We start from the raw sequence: 16,703 nt of genomic DNA, 5'->3' as shown, positions 1-16,703 counted from the left end.
AATATCTAAGATGGCATTTAAAATGTCTTTGTTGTTAATAGCTGAGTAGTATTCCACTGTGCAAATATACTGTATTTTCTTTATCTATTCTTCAGTTGAGGGACATCTAAGTTGTTCCAGTTTCTGGCTATTATGAATAAAGCTGCTATGGACATAGTTGAACAGTGTCCTTGTGGTATGGTGGAGCATCTTTTTGGTATATGCCCAGGAGTGGTATAGCTGGGTCTTGAGGTAGATCTATTCCCAATTTTCTGAAAAACCTCCAGATTGTTTTCCACAGTGGTTGTACAAGTTTGCACTCCCACCAGCAGTGGAGGAGTATTCCCCTTTCTCCACCTCCTTGCTAGCATGAGCTGTTATTTGTGTTTTTGATCTTAGCCATTCTGATGGAATCACAGAGTCATTTTGATTTACATTTCCCTGGTGATTATAAGGATGTTGAACATTTCTTTAGGTACTTCTGGGCCACTAGAGAGTCCTCTGTTGAGAATTCTCTGTTTAGCTCTGTATCCCATTTTTAAATTGGGTTATATGGTTTGTTGGTGTTTAATTTCTTCAGTTCTTTGTATGTTTTGGATATTAGCCTTCTCTTAGATGCAGGGTTGGTGAAGTTTTTTTCCATTCTCTAGGCTGCCATTTTGTCCTATTGCTCTTTGTCTTGTAAAAACTTTTCAGGTTCATGAGGTTCCATTTTTTAACAGTTTAGTGTTTAAGCTGTTGGTGTTCTGTTTAGAAAATTATCTCCTGTTACCAGTGTATTCAAGGCTATTTCCCCACTTTCTCTTTTATTAGATTTAGAGTGTCCGGTTTTATGTTGAGGTCTTTGATCCACTTGGACTTGAGTTTAGCTAAAATAATTCTATACAATAAAATAATTTCTGGAAGTACACCAAGGTATCACTATCACTGTACTACAGAGCAATAGTAATAAAAACTGCATAATAAGTTGATGAATAGAATTGAATCCAAGACCCAGAAATAAACCCACACCTACAGATACTTGATTTCTGACAGAGAAGCCAAAACCATACAATGGAAAAAAGAAAGCATCTTCAACAAATGGTGCTAGTCTAACTGGATGTCTGCATATAGAAGAGTGCAAATAGATCCATGTGATCTTTCATTTTTAAAGCCACTGAATCCACATAGTGCTGCTAGTATGCGCTTGGGTGTAGGGTCATGTAGTAGAGTATGAACAGCCTATCAGGTGTTGTCTCTGAAGAAAACCGACTCTCCCTCCGCCAGAATGCATCAGTTCTCAATAGCATAGCGCAACATCTAAGGGTGGGCTGAGAATTTTCTTGTTTTTCTATTTTAATATTAGAAGATATTCTCCAGTATTTATTTAAATGTAATAGTATCTTCAGTGCTTGTATCTTAGTTACTTTTCTATTGCTCTGATAAGACACCATGACCAAGGTAACTTATTAAGGAAAGAGTTTATTTGGATTAGTACATGAATATCATGGCCCACAGCATGGCAGCAGGCAGGCAGACATGGCCCCGGAACAGTAGCTGAAAGCTGAAATCTTGATCCACAGATAAAGACACAGTTAACTGGGAATGGCTTTTGAAATCTCCAAGTCTGTCTCCAGTGACACAGCTCCTCCAACAAGGCCACATCTCCTAGTCATTCCCAAATAGTTCCACGAGCTGGACACCAGTCATTAAAATCCATGAGCCTCTGGAGGCCATCTCATTCTTCCAGGGCAGCTTGGTGTTAAGAAAGTATTCCACAGTTATTTTTGTTGTTGGCATTGCATGAAGTGATTGGCCGTGTCTAATTTCAAATGTGGACAGACAGCATGGAGGAACCAGAACTCTGATAGTCAGTTCTCTAAAGATGTTACATTGATAATTTAAAGATTGAATAAGAAGGAGTGAATTCAATTTTAAATGTGCAAGGCTGAGAGCACAGCATCCAGTAAGCCTGTGAGATGGGAAAAATGACTGAAGAGGTGATAACTAGTGAACAAAAGAAAGGCTTTGTAGTGAGTAGAGAAGGAAAGAAGAGGGTGCAAATATGTGGAGCCGTGTAGATGTTTATAAGGTCTGTTACAGTGCTAGGGAATACTGAGTCATGTTCTACCTCATTATTCATATTCAAAATATTTTCTAGTGTGGATGGAGAGATGGCTCAGTGGTTAAGGGTGTATAGTGTTTCTAAAGAGGCCAGAATTTGGTTCCCAAACCCATGAGAGGCATCTCACAACCTATGTGACTCCAGTCTCAGAGGTTCCAATGCTCGCTTCTGCCCTCCTTGGGCATCTGCATTCATGTGTTCACACCCATACACAGATGTTCACACATACATAATTAAAAATAAAATAAAATTTTAAAATAATTTATCTTGGGGCTGATAATGTGGATCAGTACGTAAAGATCTTTTCACAGAAACCTGAAAGCCTGAATTACATCCCCAGCAAAGAACTGATTCTAAAAAGTTTTTTTCTGACTTCCACATGTGCATCATGGCATGCACATGCCATCACATGTACATGTACCATGCATACACCTTTAGAATTAGAAATAAAGAACAAAAAATTTTATGTCATAGAATTTATTATATACATTTGTTTATTTAAATTAGTAATAATTTTCTTCATCTTAAACCTAATATTTTAAGGAACATGACATTCATCCAGAGCAGAGACAGATTAAAAAGGTAAAAAAAAAGATAATATTTAAAAGGAAAAGATAAAAGGAATTATAGATGAGAAAGACAAGAAAAAAGAAAGAGGCAGCAAAAAGAAAATCACAAAGGAAGAAAAGGGGAGATAGCAGAATTAGCAAAAGAGTATTTTAAGCCTAACTATATTTTTTATTTGAAAATTCTCTGACTATAAACGGACAAAAAAGAATGGTAAAAATTATATTCTGAACTCCCTCCCACCTTTTTGCTTGTTCAGTTAGCCACTGATAGTAGATAGATAAGTTGCATTGGGAAGATAGTGATGAGATAAAGAAAAGCAGAAGAATTAATTAGGAAGAAAATACATAGTTCAATTTGGGATTAGGAAAATGAAGAATTAATGGGAAATGACCATTAGGTTTCTTTGAATTACTGAATGAATCACAAAAACTTCCAGATTTTAGAGAATTGAAAAGTATTGATTCTCTTTTTTTTTTCTCTTCCTATTCCTTTTTTATCTTTCCAAGGTTTTCTGTCAGTCTGACTTGTTTATTTCCATCTTCTCTCTTATTACACTTTATAAGAATTTTCCGTCCTGCGGAAGTAACACCCAGGCAGCTATCGATTCAGTCTTGGGTGATTTGATGTGGTAATAGAACAATCATGCATTCTTCTGTTTACCTTTGTCACTAAATAGCTTTATGAATAAGGGAAATCTTTTAATTTGTCTGGGTCTCAATTGCATTACCCACTAAAGGAGAAAGATACTTTTCCTGTGACCGAGGAGAATTCTTTAAGATAAATGAATTATATACCCCTTCTATTACTATGATATGTTATTTTGTTAGTTATAATGTTTTTATATTAATCTTATAGCTTGTTTTCTGATTGTTTTGTAAATATGACCATTTTGTCCAGATAAAAGTACGTACTTCTTCAACTCTGAATGCACAGTGAGCAGTCCTTACTTGAAGGACAAGCTATGACTCTCAGGATGAGTTTCTTGTATAAGCAAGATTTTTTTATATGACCAGAGATAATTTTTATAACTTCACTTAGAAAAGTAAGGGGTAGAACTAAATATTTTCTAATTCCTTGCTATATAATTGCTTTAATTGTGGAGGTAGCGAGCTAGACAAAAACTAGTGCAAATAATAGTTCTAGGTGCCTTAAAGTTTACATATAGTTGACAAGATATAATAAGTATGTATATTTAATGTTCTGTAACTCAAATGAATATAACGGAATCTTGTTTTATCCACAGAGTCTCTCTTTCAGCTCCTTTTGGAAATTACTGTTCGGAGTACTGGGATGAATGACAGCACAGGACAGTCCCTCACAGCACTTTCCTGTGCTTGTCTCTTTAGTTTGGTGGCTTCTTGGGGAGAAACTGGAAGGACACTTCAGGCCATCTCTGCTATCCTAACCAACAACGGTAGTCATGCTTGCCAAACTATTCAGGTATTTCATGTTTTTAGCTGTTAAGAAATTTAGAAGATGCCAAGTTATACTTTTCTTCATTCTGTCAGTAGGAATTCTCTGCCTTTCTCATTATATAGTATTTTCACCTCTTTGTGATTGATATACAAATAATATGCACCATTTCAATTAAGCTGTTTAATTTGTATCATTAAAAATAACAAATAGATTTTGGCAAAAACTCCAAATATTTAAATATGATTAATGAATACAGTATAAAAAGTAGTCACATTAGAAAAAAATCAAATTAAACTTTCAAAAAGTGAAAAATAAAATAATTACAATTGGAAAATTAAAGACAGGGTAACTAATGGAAGTATGGGTGAAGATGCAAATAGTGAGCTAAAGATAAAAGAGAAAGAAATTGAGAATACCAAAGAGAAAGGGAAAATAAGAACCATGAATATAGAATAAGAAAGCTAGTATATAATAAAGCAGAATATATTAACACAGTCTAAGTTCCTAAAGCAATGATCGATCCTAGTAACAGAGAACACAGCAAAGCAGAAGAGATTTTATAAAATCTTAAGAATTCTTAAAGAAGTCTAGTTTGCTTGAAGTTTACTTCTTGTAGATAACCTTTAGTTTGTACCTTTGATCAGTCTTTAAATTTATTTTGCCAGACATAATACAAGTATCTTTAGTTTGTCTGTTTTGTGTTTGAAAACAATTTAAAATGTCTTCTCATTTCTTCTCTTTTGACTAGGTGCCAACTATACTAAATTCACTACAGAGAAGTGTACAGGCAGTTTTGGTTGGGAAGATTCAAATCCAGGACTGGTTTAGTAATGGCATTAAGAAAGCAGCTTTAATGCACAAGTGGCCATTAAAAGAAGTATCTGTTGACGAAGATGACCAGTGTCTGCTTCAGAATGATGGATTTTTTCTTTATTTATTATGCAAGGATGGCTTATACAAAATTGGCTCTGGATACAGTGGGACAGTTAGGGTAATATGATTTTTTTACAGTTCTTATCGTAATAGTAATAACAATAACTCAGTAATCGATTGTGCCCTGGCATTGTCCGTTTAGTACTGTGTAATTTTGATTTTTTATTTGAAAAGTATAATTGAGATGCATGTATTATATGTTAGATATATTTTTATTACTTTTATTGATTAGTAATTATTAATCTGTTCATAAAAAAATCTTTTTTTTGTTATTTTACAGGGCCATATATATAATTCTACATCCCGTATCAGAAACAGAAAAGAAAAAAAGTCCTGGTTAGGGTATGCCCAGGTAGGAGAATTGCCTCAATAAACAAAATTATCTTACCTTTTAAAAATATATAGCTCATACATATTGAATGAATTTATATAAGAGTGGTGTGTTTTTATTAAAATCGCTAGATAATTACCATACTAAAATATAGACTCAGAAATGGAAAATGGAAAAATGTAAACACAGAATTCATAAGTGGCTCAATTACAAGTCTGGCTCTGCTTTTTAGTAACTGTATAACTAATGTCAGGACAGTTTATTTAGCGCTCTGATATTTACCTTTTATGGGGGATTAAAAATGCCTTCTTTAGAGTCCTTGTTTAAGCAAGTCTAGGGATGAGTCTCAAAGACGGCCTTTTTCATTAGCAAATCTGAATTGAAAATGAATGTGACCTGAGACCAAATTAGACGTCCTTGCCATAAACTCTTCCATTCTAAGTCTAGCGACTGTTCCTTCCAGTAAACACTCTTGGCCTGCCCAGTGGACAGCCACCTGCTAGAGATGCATACAGAAGCTTACAAAGTAACAGAAACAGTAAGCCATGGAGCTTCTGAATGAAGCATTCTCATCTACAATCAACACAGTCCATCTCCCATAATAGTTCAGCGTCTTATACAGTTGCTTTTCCCCCTATAGAGAAAAGTAAAAAATGATGGACAGAAAGAGTCAGAAATGCATGATTTTGTTGTATCCTGTCTTTGAGACGAAGTGAGGGCCCTCTGGGAAGGATAAAGTATAAAGATTTCCTTACACTTCATAGCTTCTTTGGCTATCAGGATACTTTGAAAACTAAAGTTGTTGTGTTGTCTTAGTTACTGTTCAGTTGCTCTGACTACATGGCATGACCAAGTCAACTTATAAAGGAAAATATTTAGTTAGGTGTTTACTTACAGTTTCTAACAGTCATGGTGGTGACAGGCAGGCAGATGATGATGGAGTAGTAGCTGAGAGCTCACAGCTGATCCTGAAGTTGTAAGCAGACAGTGAGAGCAAGAGAGGATAGGGAGAAAGAGAAAAAGAGCTGGAAATGGCTTTTGAAATCTCAAAGCCTACCCCCAATGACATACCTCCTCCAACAAGGCTACACCTACTAATCCTTCCCAAACAGTTCCCCTAACTGGAGACCAGACATTCAAACATACAATCCTATGGGGGCCATACTCATTTAAACCACTACATATGTGAAGAATTATTCTACTATATCAATTACTGAGGTATTTTGAAAATAAAACTTAAATATTAAAGTGATTGTCTTTTTTTAATTTGTATTTTTTATATTAATTATAGTTTATCACTTTGTATCCTAGTTATAGTCCCCTCCCTCCCAAGCCCACCCTCTTTCCCTCATCTCCTCCCATGCCCCTCACCAAGTTCACTGAGAGGGGAGGTTCTTCTCCCCTTCCATTCGATCCTAGACTATCAGTTCTCATCAGGACTGGCTATATTGTCTTCCTCTGTGGCCTGGCAAGGCTGCTCCCCCCTCAGGGAGAGGTGTTCAAAGAGCCAGCCACTGAGTTCATGTCACAGACAGTCCCTGTTCCCATTACTGTGGAACCCACTTGGAGACTAAGTTGCCATAGGCTACATCTGTGCAGGGGTTCTAGGTTATCTCCATGCATGGTTCTTGGTTGGAGTATCAGTCTCAGAAAAGACCCCTGGGCCCAGATTTTTTGGTTCTCTTGCTCTCCTTCTGGCTCCTGTTCCCTCCAGGTCTTTCTATCTCCCCCTTCTTTCATAAGATTCCCTGCACTCTGCCCAAAGTTTGTTTATGAGTCTCAGCATCTGCTTTGATACCCTGCTGGGTAGAGTCTTTCAGAGGCCCTCTGTGGTAGGCTTCTGTCCTGTTTCCTGTTTTCTCCTTCATCCAATATCGATTCTGTTCGTCTTTCTGAGTGAGGATTGATCATCTTACAGGGTTCTCCTTCTTGCTTTACTTCTGGAAGTATACAGATTTTAGTATCTTTATCCTATATTATATGTCTAATATCCACTTATAAGTGAGTATATACCATGTGTGTCTTTTTGCTTCTGAGATACCTCACTCAGGATGATCTTTTCTAGTTCCTGCGATTTGCCTGCAAATCTCATGATTTCCTTGTTTAATTGCTGAGTAGTATTCCATTGTGTAAATGTACTATAATTTCTGTATCCATTCCTCCATTGAGGGACATCTGGGTTGTTCCCAGGTTCTGGCTATTATGAATAAAGCTGCTACGAACATGTTTGAGCAAATGTCCTTGTTGTGTACTTGAGCATATTTTGGATATATGCCTAGGACTGGTGTAGTTGGATCTTGAGGAAGCGCTATTACTAATTGTCATTAACTTAGGTTTTGTCTAGAAAATGATGTCATGGGAATTAGAGTTGGAGTTTGTGTGTGTGTGTGTGTATGTGCGCATGCATGCACATGTATGTGGTATATAGGACAGTATTCATGAGGCAGTATGCAGTATCAATGTGCAGGCTAGAGGGTAACTTAAGTTCTTCCTCAGTTGTCCTCCATCTGAAGTAGACTCCTGTTCATAAGTTTTCATCTTTAATAACATATAGATAGCATTATTGATTTATTCTACATCGACAAATTATAATATAGACATATGCAACTGCTTTATCTATTGATATATTGATAATGAAAATATATTTTAACCCAGTCAAAATTGTTTATTATTACCAGGGTTATTTATTATATCGAGATGTGAATAACCACAGTATGACAGCCATAAGAATAAGCCCTGAAACACTGGAACAAGATGGAACTGTAATGTTACCAGGTATGTTTTAACTAGTCATATTCTTCTTCACAAGTAGTTTTAAGAAACATGCATGTTAGTATATTTTAAAATGGAAATGGTAATTTTCAAAGAATAATGCTTGCTTACAAATAAGTTTTTAAATATGACACGCAAACCATTTTATAACCTGCAGTAAGTGAGTACACGTGAAGATAGTAGGCATCAGGAACAAAGTACAATGAGGTTTAATATTTATTGCCAAATTCATACCCATCTACAGAGTTTAACACCCTGCCTTTACCTAGCAAGACTTTTTAAAATTTGCTCTGCTAGCAGGGTAATGTTATTTTGTTGCTTTTTACTAGAACCACTACCTTAACTCCCATATTACCCTGTATAAGAAACCTTCTGGTTATTAGTCACATCATCAGTATGCTAGGGGTTTCCTGTGGTTTAAAGGACTCCCAGTGATAGTGCTTAGGGTGGTCAGGAAATTGTTAGTATTCCATCATGTGCACTGCGTCCTGGAGCTCTGACACAGACGAGGGGCACAGTCATTCTGCTGCTGTGCGCTATGCTGCCTGAGCTCAGAGGCATTCTCAGGCTTTCTGAAATACCAGGTAAATGCATAAATAATCTCCATTATAAAGTTTATTGGTTTTTTTAAAGATTTATTTATTTTATTATGTATACAATGTTCTGCCTGCATGTACACCTGAATGCCAGAAGAGGGCACCAGATTTCATTGTAGATGCTTTCTAAAGTTGGTCACATTAAGACTTAGATAGTGTGTTAGTAATCTCATGGTAAACAGTAAAAGAATCCTAAGCATTTATCTTTTGAAAAAGTGAAATTTATTTTTAAGAAAGAACACTTTGAGAGAGATAACTGCTCCCTGCCTGCTTGTCACATTTTTAAATTTTATTATAGCTTCATTAGAAAATTATTTGATCATTCCTACTTCTGCATTTTCCCAAAGTAGTATATAGGGAGTATTGTAAAGCAAATGAAACATTTCGTATCCACGTCAGTAACAGAGCAGCTTTGGAAAACTGGCAACCTCACAGAATCATTTTGAAACAACTCTTTCTGATTCTACATTTCTTTTCCTAAACATGTCTTGGGCTGTGCCATTTGTTTGATAATAACTTAGAAATATCAGCATATGTTTGTTGTATAAAATAATGGGTTTCGTTAGGATATTTTCATACATTGTGTCATATGCTTTAATTACATTTCCACCTCCAGTTCAAGCTTCCCTGTATCATTCTTCTCTTTCAGTTTCTACTGATTAAAAAAAAAAAAAAAAAAAGCTTTGTTGTTGTTGTTTTCGGTTTTTGTTTTTGATATAGGATATCATTGTGTATCTCTGCCTTGCCGGGCCTGAAACTTGCTGTGTAGACCAGGCTGGCCTTGAACTCACAGAAATCTATCTATCTCTGCTTATCTCCCTGTCTTAGTGTTGAGATTTAGGACATGTGTCATCACATCTGGCTGTTCTAAAAAGAATATTTTTCAATAACATCTTTATTCCCATAAAACTTATATAAGCATGTATACGTAGTTGTAAAATGATTATAGTCTACCTAATAGTTTTAAAAACTTATCATTTTACTTGTTATTCTGAATATATTTCTAGGTTTTTAGGCTTTTGCAGCATTATTCTAATGTTATAAATTATGTTTTATTGATTAATATATATTGAAATGGGAGTCTTCCAGTTTTCTTTTTCTCTTTGTTTCTTTTAGTACAAAAATTACAATGGGAAGCTCAACTTTATCTCTCTATCTCTGTACAAATTATCTTAGGATAATGTCATCGAAGAAAAAAATTTCAGTGGCAAAATAGATGGTACGAAAGAGAAACTTCTCTCCAGCTCATTCATAAAGACTATAATTGAAAGCAAAATTTAAAAATGTCTACCTATAGGTGTTTCATTTATTCATCATGATTAAAAATTATTTGCTAATATTTTTATTCAGTTTAAATTCTGCATCATTTAACATAAATGCAAATTTTAACCATGCAAGTGTGGCTTTCTGTGTTTCATAAATATGTGCTGTGCTCACAGTGAAGAACAGATGAAGCTTGGGAGGATACTCCCATACTGTTTGTCTTCCAAGCTTGCAGATGTTGCTTGACATAGTCCTGAAGCTGCTGTCTTAAAGTGTTACACATGGATAAAGAAAGGACCAAGAGAAGGTCTCGCTCTGACATGGCAGAAGACTCAGCGCTCAAGCCTTAAGAAGCCTGTTGTCATTTGCTCATTTCTTTGGCATGGACTACATTTTCTTCAATAAAACCATTCGCTTTTTCCCTGACAAGGGACAATTCTTCTCTGTAGCTTTTCCAACAAGAAGAGCAATAGTAAACTGTCAGATTTATAGGTGCTAATGAATACCATGCTTAAAATGAACATAAATTGGTAATTCATTCAGTTTCATATCTTGCTAGTCTTACAGCTGTTTTGCTGCAGTATGGATGAAAATACTTTGTTTAATATCATTTTATTGTTTACATTTCAATTTAACTTCCAGGTTATGTTCTTATGTCATTTACTGTCCACGTTGGGTGACAGGTAGCCTCAGAATGAGGCTTTTTGCTACTCTTCTTGCGCCGCTTCCCTCCCTCACCCCTGCATTTATCTGAAACTATAATGAGTTTTTCTTCTTTGCTTTTTAGTTTAAAATCTTACTGCTTAGAGCTTGAGAAGCATCTTTCTTGCGCCTCTTTGTATTCTGTACAGTGGACTAGGAACTCTTTCTTTCGATTTCTCCTCTCTTTGATTACCAAGTCTCTTGGGCTACCAGTGGGCCTTGTCTCCCAGTTTCTATTTCCAGTTTGTGATCACTGAATTCTCTATTTGGTAAGGGTCTGCCTGTGTTTTGCATATTTATAATAAGGAAGTATGCTAGTATGAAGCTCTTGGGCACAGATCTAGCTTATTTGGGTGGGTTCCATTGCTGTATTAAAAAAAAAAGTTTTGTGTTTTGTTGACTCAGGTTGAACTAGAAATGAATTTTCTTTTTGTATTGTGATTAATGGAGAGGTTCATCCTAGTTCTCCATGGTGACTGTAGGAAGTGTGTGTGCTCTTAGACTTGCTTGCTGAATACTTGTTTTCCCAAAGGATACAATTTATACAGACACTGATTTTTGCTTGTAGTTTCATGTTATATAGCAGCAGTCACTAACAAATGTTCCAGTGTCCTTCTGTGATACTGGTATCCCTTGTCACAATTAGCTTGTGTATTACATTGATCAAAGTATACAGCACACTCTTCTGCAGAAATATGTTCAATGCTGACAAATCTGGGTAGTAGCTGAGGTATTTGGCTGTTTTGAGACAAAAAGAAAGAAATGAGTTTAGATTTGTTTGGTATGAGAAGGGTATATGGTGAGAAAGTCTAGAACATTGTAAATAGTATACTTGCTGGAATAGACATTGACTTTCTACATGAGAAATATATGAGTAGTTTTAATCATTTCTTTTGTAAAGCAAGGGATATCTGCAGTTGGACACCATAGACTTCAAATACAGAAGCCTTAGATCTGTCTGTATTTCTCTGTGACACTAATGATTGTGATGTATGTCTGGTGGTAGTGTTGCCTACATTGCATGTGATTGTACTGAAATGATTATAACCAACAGTGTTTGTTTATCATGCTGCATGTTCAACTCTCAGACTATCTGATACTAATTCATTTTGAAGTTAGGTGGGCTCTCAGATCCTAATTATGCAAGCTTTTTAAATGTAAGCACAACATGTGGCCAGAATCCTTAGTTGAAGTATTTACTTTTTGCTAATTTATAATTCTTTTTAAAAGTCTCTTTTTGAGTGTAAGTCTATTCTTATTATGTGAAGAACTCTCATTCTGACTTCGACAGGAGTAAAATCATTTTGTGAGTTGTTTATTGTTGTGTAATATAATGACTTTTTTCTTTCATTTGTATAGATTGCCACACTGAAGGTCAAAATATTTTATTTACTGATGGAGAATATATTAACCAGATAGCTGCTTCAAGAGATGTAAGTATTCAGAATCATCATTAGCTATTGTAAATATAAGCCACTTAAAAAAATTACTTGGTTTTTATTAAGGAACTGAAGACTGATTTATGCAATGTATTAATCTGGATCTATCTATCTATTTATTTTTAAGGATGGCTTTGTTGTCAGAATATTTGCCACAAGCACTGAACCTGTACTACAACAAGAATTACAGCTTAAACTGGCCAGGAAATGCTTACATGCCTGTGGTATCTCACTGTTTGATCTGGAAAAGGATTTGCATATAATAAGTAAGATGAAAAAAATAAGTGTTTCTTTTTCTTTCCTCTAAAAAACTCATTGTGTGTTTTTTTTTATTTCAGCTCATAATTTAGTGGCTGTTGTCTTTATTACTATAAAACAATTTTTGATTAATATATAGCAGTAACTAGGAATAACAGCCTGTAAATAGGTGAGGTATTAGAAAGTGCTAAGAAAAGTGACTAATAATAATACTTTGCAACTAACAGTTTCAATAGGGCAAAACTTATATTTATTAAGGATTATGGATGGACAATGCTGAGGGTAATTTATTTAATACCACTGAAAATTTATTAGTGTAGTTCTGTAACTTAGGAGAATCTCTACTAGATTTGCTTTTTAAATTGTTTGTATTTGGGAATTTAATAATCTTAACATTAGCTTTTTATCGCACATACTTTAATTGTCTCGATTTTCGTACATCTTCCCTTCCATGAAAAAATATGCCAAGTTGAGCTCAAGCTGTTAATTTTAGAAGTCCACAAAAGCCAGGCATTGCAGCACACACCTGTAACCCAGCACTTAGGAGGCAGGGAAGGCATTTCTCTGTGAGTTCAAGGCCAGCATGGTCTACAGTCAGAGTTAGGACACCCAGGGCTACAGAGCAACCCTGTCTTGAAAAACCAAAACAAACAAGCAAGCAAACAAACAAACAAATAGACAAATGCTAGAAGCCCACAGAATCATTGGTTGCTTGTATGACTGGCCAAGCATCATAAAATATACAGCATAGAAAATTATAATTTATGGTTTGAAAATATACACATTTTCTAAATTAGGAATTTTTCTTTTATAAAAAGCATGGGACAGAGAATCTGAAATTTTTAATCTAGGTATCTTCATGAGTTTTTTGTTTGTTTTTTTGAGGCAGGGTTTCTCTGTGTAGCCTGGGCTGTCCTGGACTCACTTTGTAGACCAGGCTTGCTCAAACTCACAGAGATCTGCCTGCCTCTCCCTGTCTGAGTGCTGGGATTACAGATGAGCACTACCATGCGTGGATGCTATCTTCATGTTTCAATTTCATACCAAATAGCTAGAGGTGTTATATGAACTCCTAAGCTTTCTATTTGTTCATTTAAACAATGGGCAATGTATGAAGATATGAAGATCAAATGAGATATTTTTACATTTTATGATGTTTAGTACCTGTGATGCTTAACAAAAATATATTTCTATACCTCAATTCAATGACTACTGTTGACATTAAATCTTTTAGTGTTATGTTATAAAATGTTGGTAGTAATTTAAAACATATCAAGATTAGAACAACTTTATCTCTTTTTGAAGTTGTGGACCTATTGTTATATCTCTGTAAAAATTCAAGCCAATGCTGGTATTTGTTGTTTTACTCTGTTTTGTTTCCTTGCATTTGTGACAGTCTATCTAGTAGTCCAGCATGTTCCCAAAGAAGTTGTCCTCCTGCTTCATCCTGTGTGCCACCAGAGGCAGACCATTTGAATCTTTAACAATACTAACTGAATTGACTAGTGCATGTTGTACTTAGAAGTATATTGCAAATGCTGTCATTTATTACTCCTGTTGTGTTTAAGGCACAGGATTTGATGAGGAGTCAGCCATACTTGGTGCAGGACGAGAATTTGCACTAATGAAAACAGCAAATGGAAAGGTAAATCACATATTTTGTTTCAAAAATTAACTTTTATGATTGAAGAGAAAGTACAAATTGATAACAGTATAATTCAGATAGATTACATATTTAATGTTTTTATAGTGTTTTACATGATGAAATTTTATTTGTGTTGCAAATAATACTATGAAAGAGTAGTGACATTTAAGACGCTAACAATTTGTAACCTTTAAAAAAGTTATATTTTGAAAGTATTTAATTACAGATTTCTATAAATTTTTAATTATGTAAGGTTGTGTTTTATGTTTATTCTGATAAATGAGAAATCAGAAGTTTCTAAAAATACTCAAAACTAATAAAATATATAATTTAAAATACTACAGAAGCTTGTATAGATTGTATAGGTTAGCCTATATAGATTGAAGTCTCTTTTTTATTTAATAAATGTGAAAAGAAATTAAGATAACTAAGGGAATTCTGAAGATAGAAATTATCAGGCATATATTTACATGTAGCTTTTTATAGGTTTGGGAAGGGAATAGCATTTTATGAATTTCCTTCTGTGAGTATATTCATGGAAAATAAATATAAAAATTATAAATATCCAGGATACATATGAAAAATCAATATTGAGTAGGTCAGTTGTTTCCCTCAGGCCATGAAATTTGAATAGTATAGAAAACTCTCAAGTTCTTGCTTTTACCTTTCACTGAAATGACCTGGAGTACACTCCAATGGCAGTCTAATTTCTGTTTTTCTCTTCCTTTTTTTTTTTTTTAAAAAAAAACATATAAGATATATTACACTGGCAAGTACCAGAGTCTTGGAATCAAACAAGGTGGTCCTTCAGCAGGAAAATGGGTTGAGTTACCAATTACCAAATCTCCAAAGATAGTGCACTTCTCTGTTGGACATGACGGCTCGCATGCCCTTTTAGTAGCAGAGGATGGGAGCGTGTTCTTCACAGGATCTGCAAGTAAAGGAGAAGATGGAGAGTCAAGTAAGTCTACTGAGAGTTGGCACTTCTGAACAGCTAATTGATGCTTAATTTCAAGGGTAGAATTTTTGAGCATAGTAGCTTTTAAAATCATCCATGTTTTTATTTATTTGTTCTTTTTCGTATGTATATCATCTTTATAGTCACATTGACTTGATACAGCTGCTTAATATCTATTAGATGAATGAAAAACTTTGTTTACAGAATTTAATATAAGAGCACAAGTGAATTATAATGAGAGATAAAAAGGTCATATAAATGTGTTTGTGGAGGCTGGGGTGGTATGTGTGTTTGTGGCAATGGTGTAAATAATATAAAAATGAATCCAGAAGACTGTTGGAAACTGGTGTTTCATATTGTGAATTTCACTGTGCTACAAAAAAGGAGGATCTGTCGATGATAGCCTAAGTATTAATTGACTATGTGAGGTTAGCAAGTTTCTGATTTTAATCTGCATGGTGGTAAGCCCAGATCGTTCTGAGACTTAATGAAGTGTATTAAAGAGGTAAACAATTTGTTTCTTTTCTTTGGTTATATATATATAAATCATTGTTCTTATTTACACATAGATATCTTACATCCATTTCATTTGTTCCTTTTAGCTAAGAGCAGGCGGCAGTCAAAACCGTATAAACCTAAAAAGATTATTAAAATGGAAGGGAAGATTGTGGTGTACACGGCCTGCAATAATGGAAGTAGTTCTGTCATTTCTAAAGATGGAGAACTATACATGTTTGGAAAAGATGCTATTTATTCTGATAGTTCAAGTAAGTTAAAAATATTTTACTTTTATGCAAAAAGATTCCAATATGAATCACTAGTTATAACAAATGAGTCTAGAAAATTAACATTGTAGCATGCTTCTCTACGTAGTTGACATTTTCTTCCAAATGTGGATCTTTGGTGAAGATGTTTTCCATTGTATTTCCTCACTGGAAGAGCTAACATCCCTTTCACACAGAGCTAGTCAAGAGCTGGGTGAGAGAAACTTTCTCTTAGCTAGTTTCTCTGGAAAGCTTTTCCTTCACACCAAAGTGTTCATATAACGTGTCTTTGGGTTAATGTTAGTCTCTTCTAGCAGATAGTTTTAAAACAAGGCTGATTTAAAATCATTAAATTATCTGTTTCTCCACTTAGAAAACGGGGTAGTATTTCCTTTGCTACTTACTGGATTCTAAAGTACCTAAGTACAAAGTCTCAAGAATTATTTATCAGCTTATCAGGTACCTGACTGATAAACACAAAATTTAACAAGTGAACATGAGGGATAGAGGTAGCTAGATAGTTTTATATTTATGAACTCTAATCTCATAACCTCATACTATTTGGTTGCTGGACTTTTTTTCCTAGTAATTAGAAATGAGTATAGTGAATGAGTCACCTCACTTGGGAAGATTTTATATGAGACTTATAATGCCTTTGAATTTTGCTATAAAAAGGAATCCAAAATAATTGAAGTTTATGACTGAAAAGTTAAGTGATTATTCCAAGGAGTTTGTGTGTATATATATATATATGTGTTACATAACTGAACTTAGTAATTTTTGCTACTTAAATAATTAACTTAATTAACTTAATTTTGGAAATGAAGTTTTTGACATATTCTGCAAAACTAACTCTAGGTTTTACTGTTACTACTACTTTAACAAGGCTAAGCATGCTTTTGTAATTTAAAAATTATTAACAAAATAAGTAATAAGATTAGCAAATTAATGTGAAAAGCATATTGAAAGTAAT

At 34.6% G+C, this 16,703-nt stretch overlaps 1 protein-coding gene across 12 annotated transcripts in view; it reads left to right on the top strand.

Annotated features, from left to right (window-relative positions):
- The window catches only part of Mycbp2 (MYC binding protein 2), a 246,601-nt gene that overhangs the window by 43,271 nt on the left and 186,627 nt on the right, over positions 1–16,703 (top strand). For all 12 annotated transcript variants that reach the window (XM_060391563.1, XM_060391566.1, XM_060391565.1 and 9 more), the window contains exons 5-13: positions 3,897–4,093; positions 4,818–5,060; positions 5,283–5,354; positions 8,012–8,108; positions 12,026–12,099; positions 12,233–12,371; positions 13,932–14,008; positions 14,765–14,969; positions 15,569–15,733. In XM_060391563.1, coding sequence (XP_060247546.1) covers positions 3,897–4,093; positions 4,818–5,060; positions 5,283–5,354; positions 8,012–8,108; positions 12,026–12,099; positions 12,233–12,371; positions 13,932–14,008; positions 14,765–14,969; positions 15,569–15,733 — 1,269 coding nt within the window. The remainder of the gene's footprint in view (positions 1–3,896; positions 4,094–4,817; positions 5,061–5,282; positions 5,355–8,011; positions 8,109–12,025; positions 12,100–12,232; positions 12,372–13,931; positions 14,009–14,764; positions 14,970–15,568; positions 15,734–16,703) is intronic.

Source organism: Meriones unguiculatus, chromosome 9, assembly GCF_030254825.1.
Source record: "Meriones unguiculatus strain TT.TT164.6M chromosome 9, Bangor_MerUng_6.1, whole genome shotgun sequence".
Taxonomy (NCBI): Eukaryota; Metazoa; Chordata; class Mammalia; order Rodentia; family Muridae; genus Meriones; species Meriones unguiculatus.
Note: the sequence above shows the minus strand (reverse complement) of the source record. Positions and strands in the feature narration are given on the sequence as shown.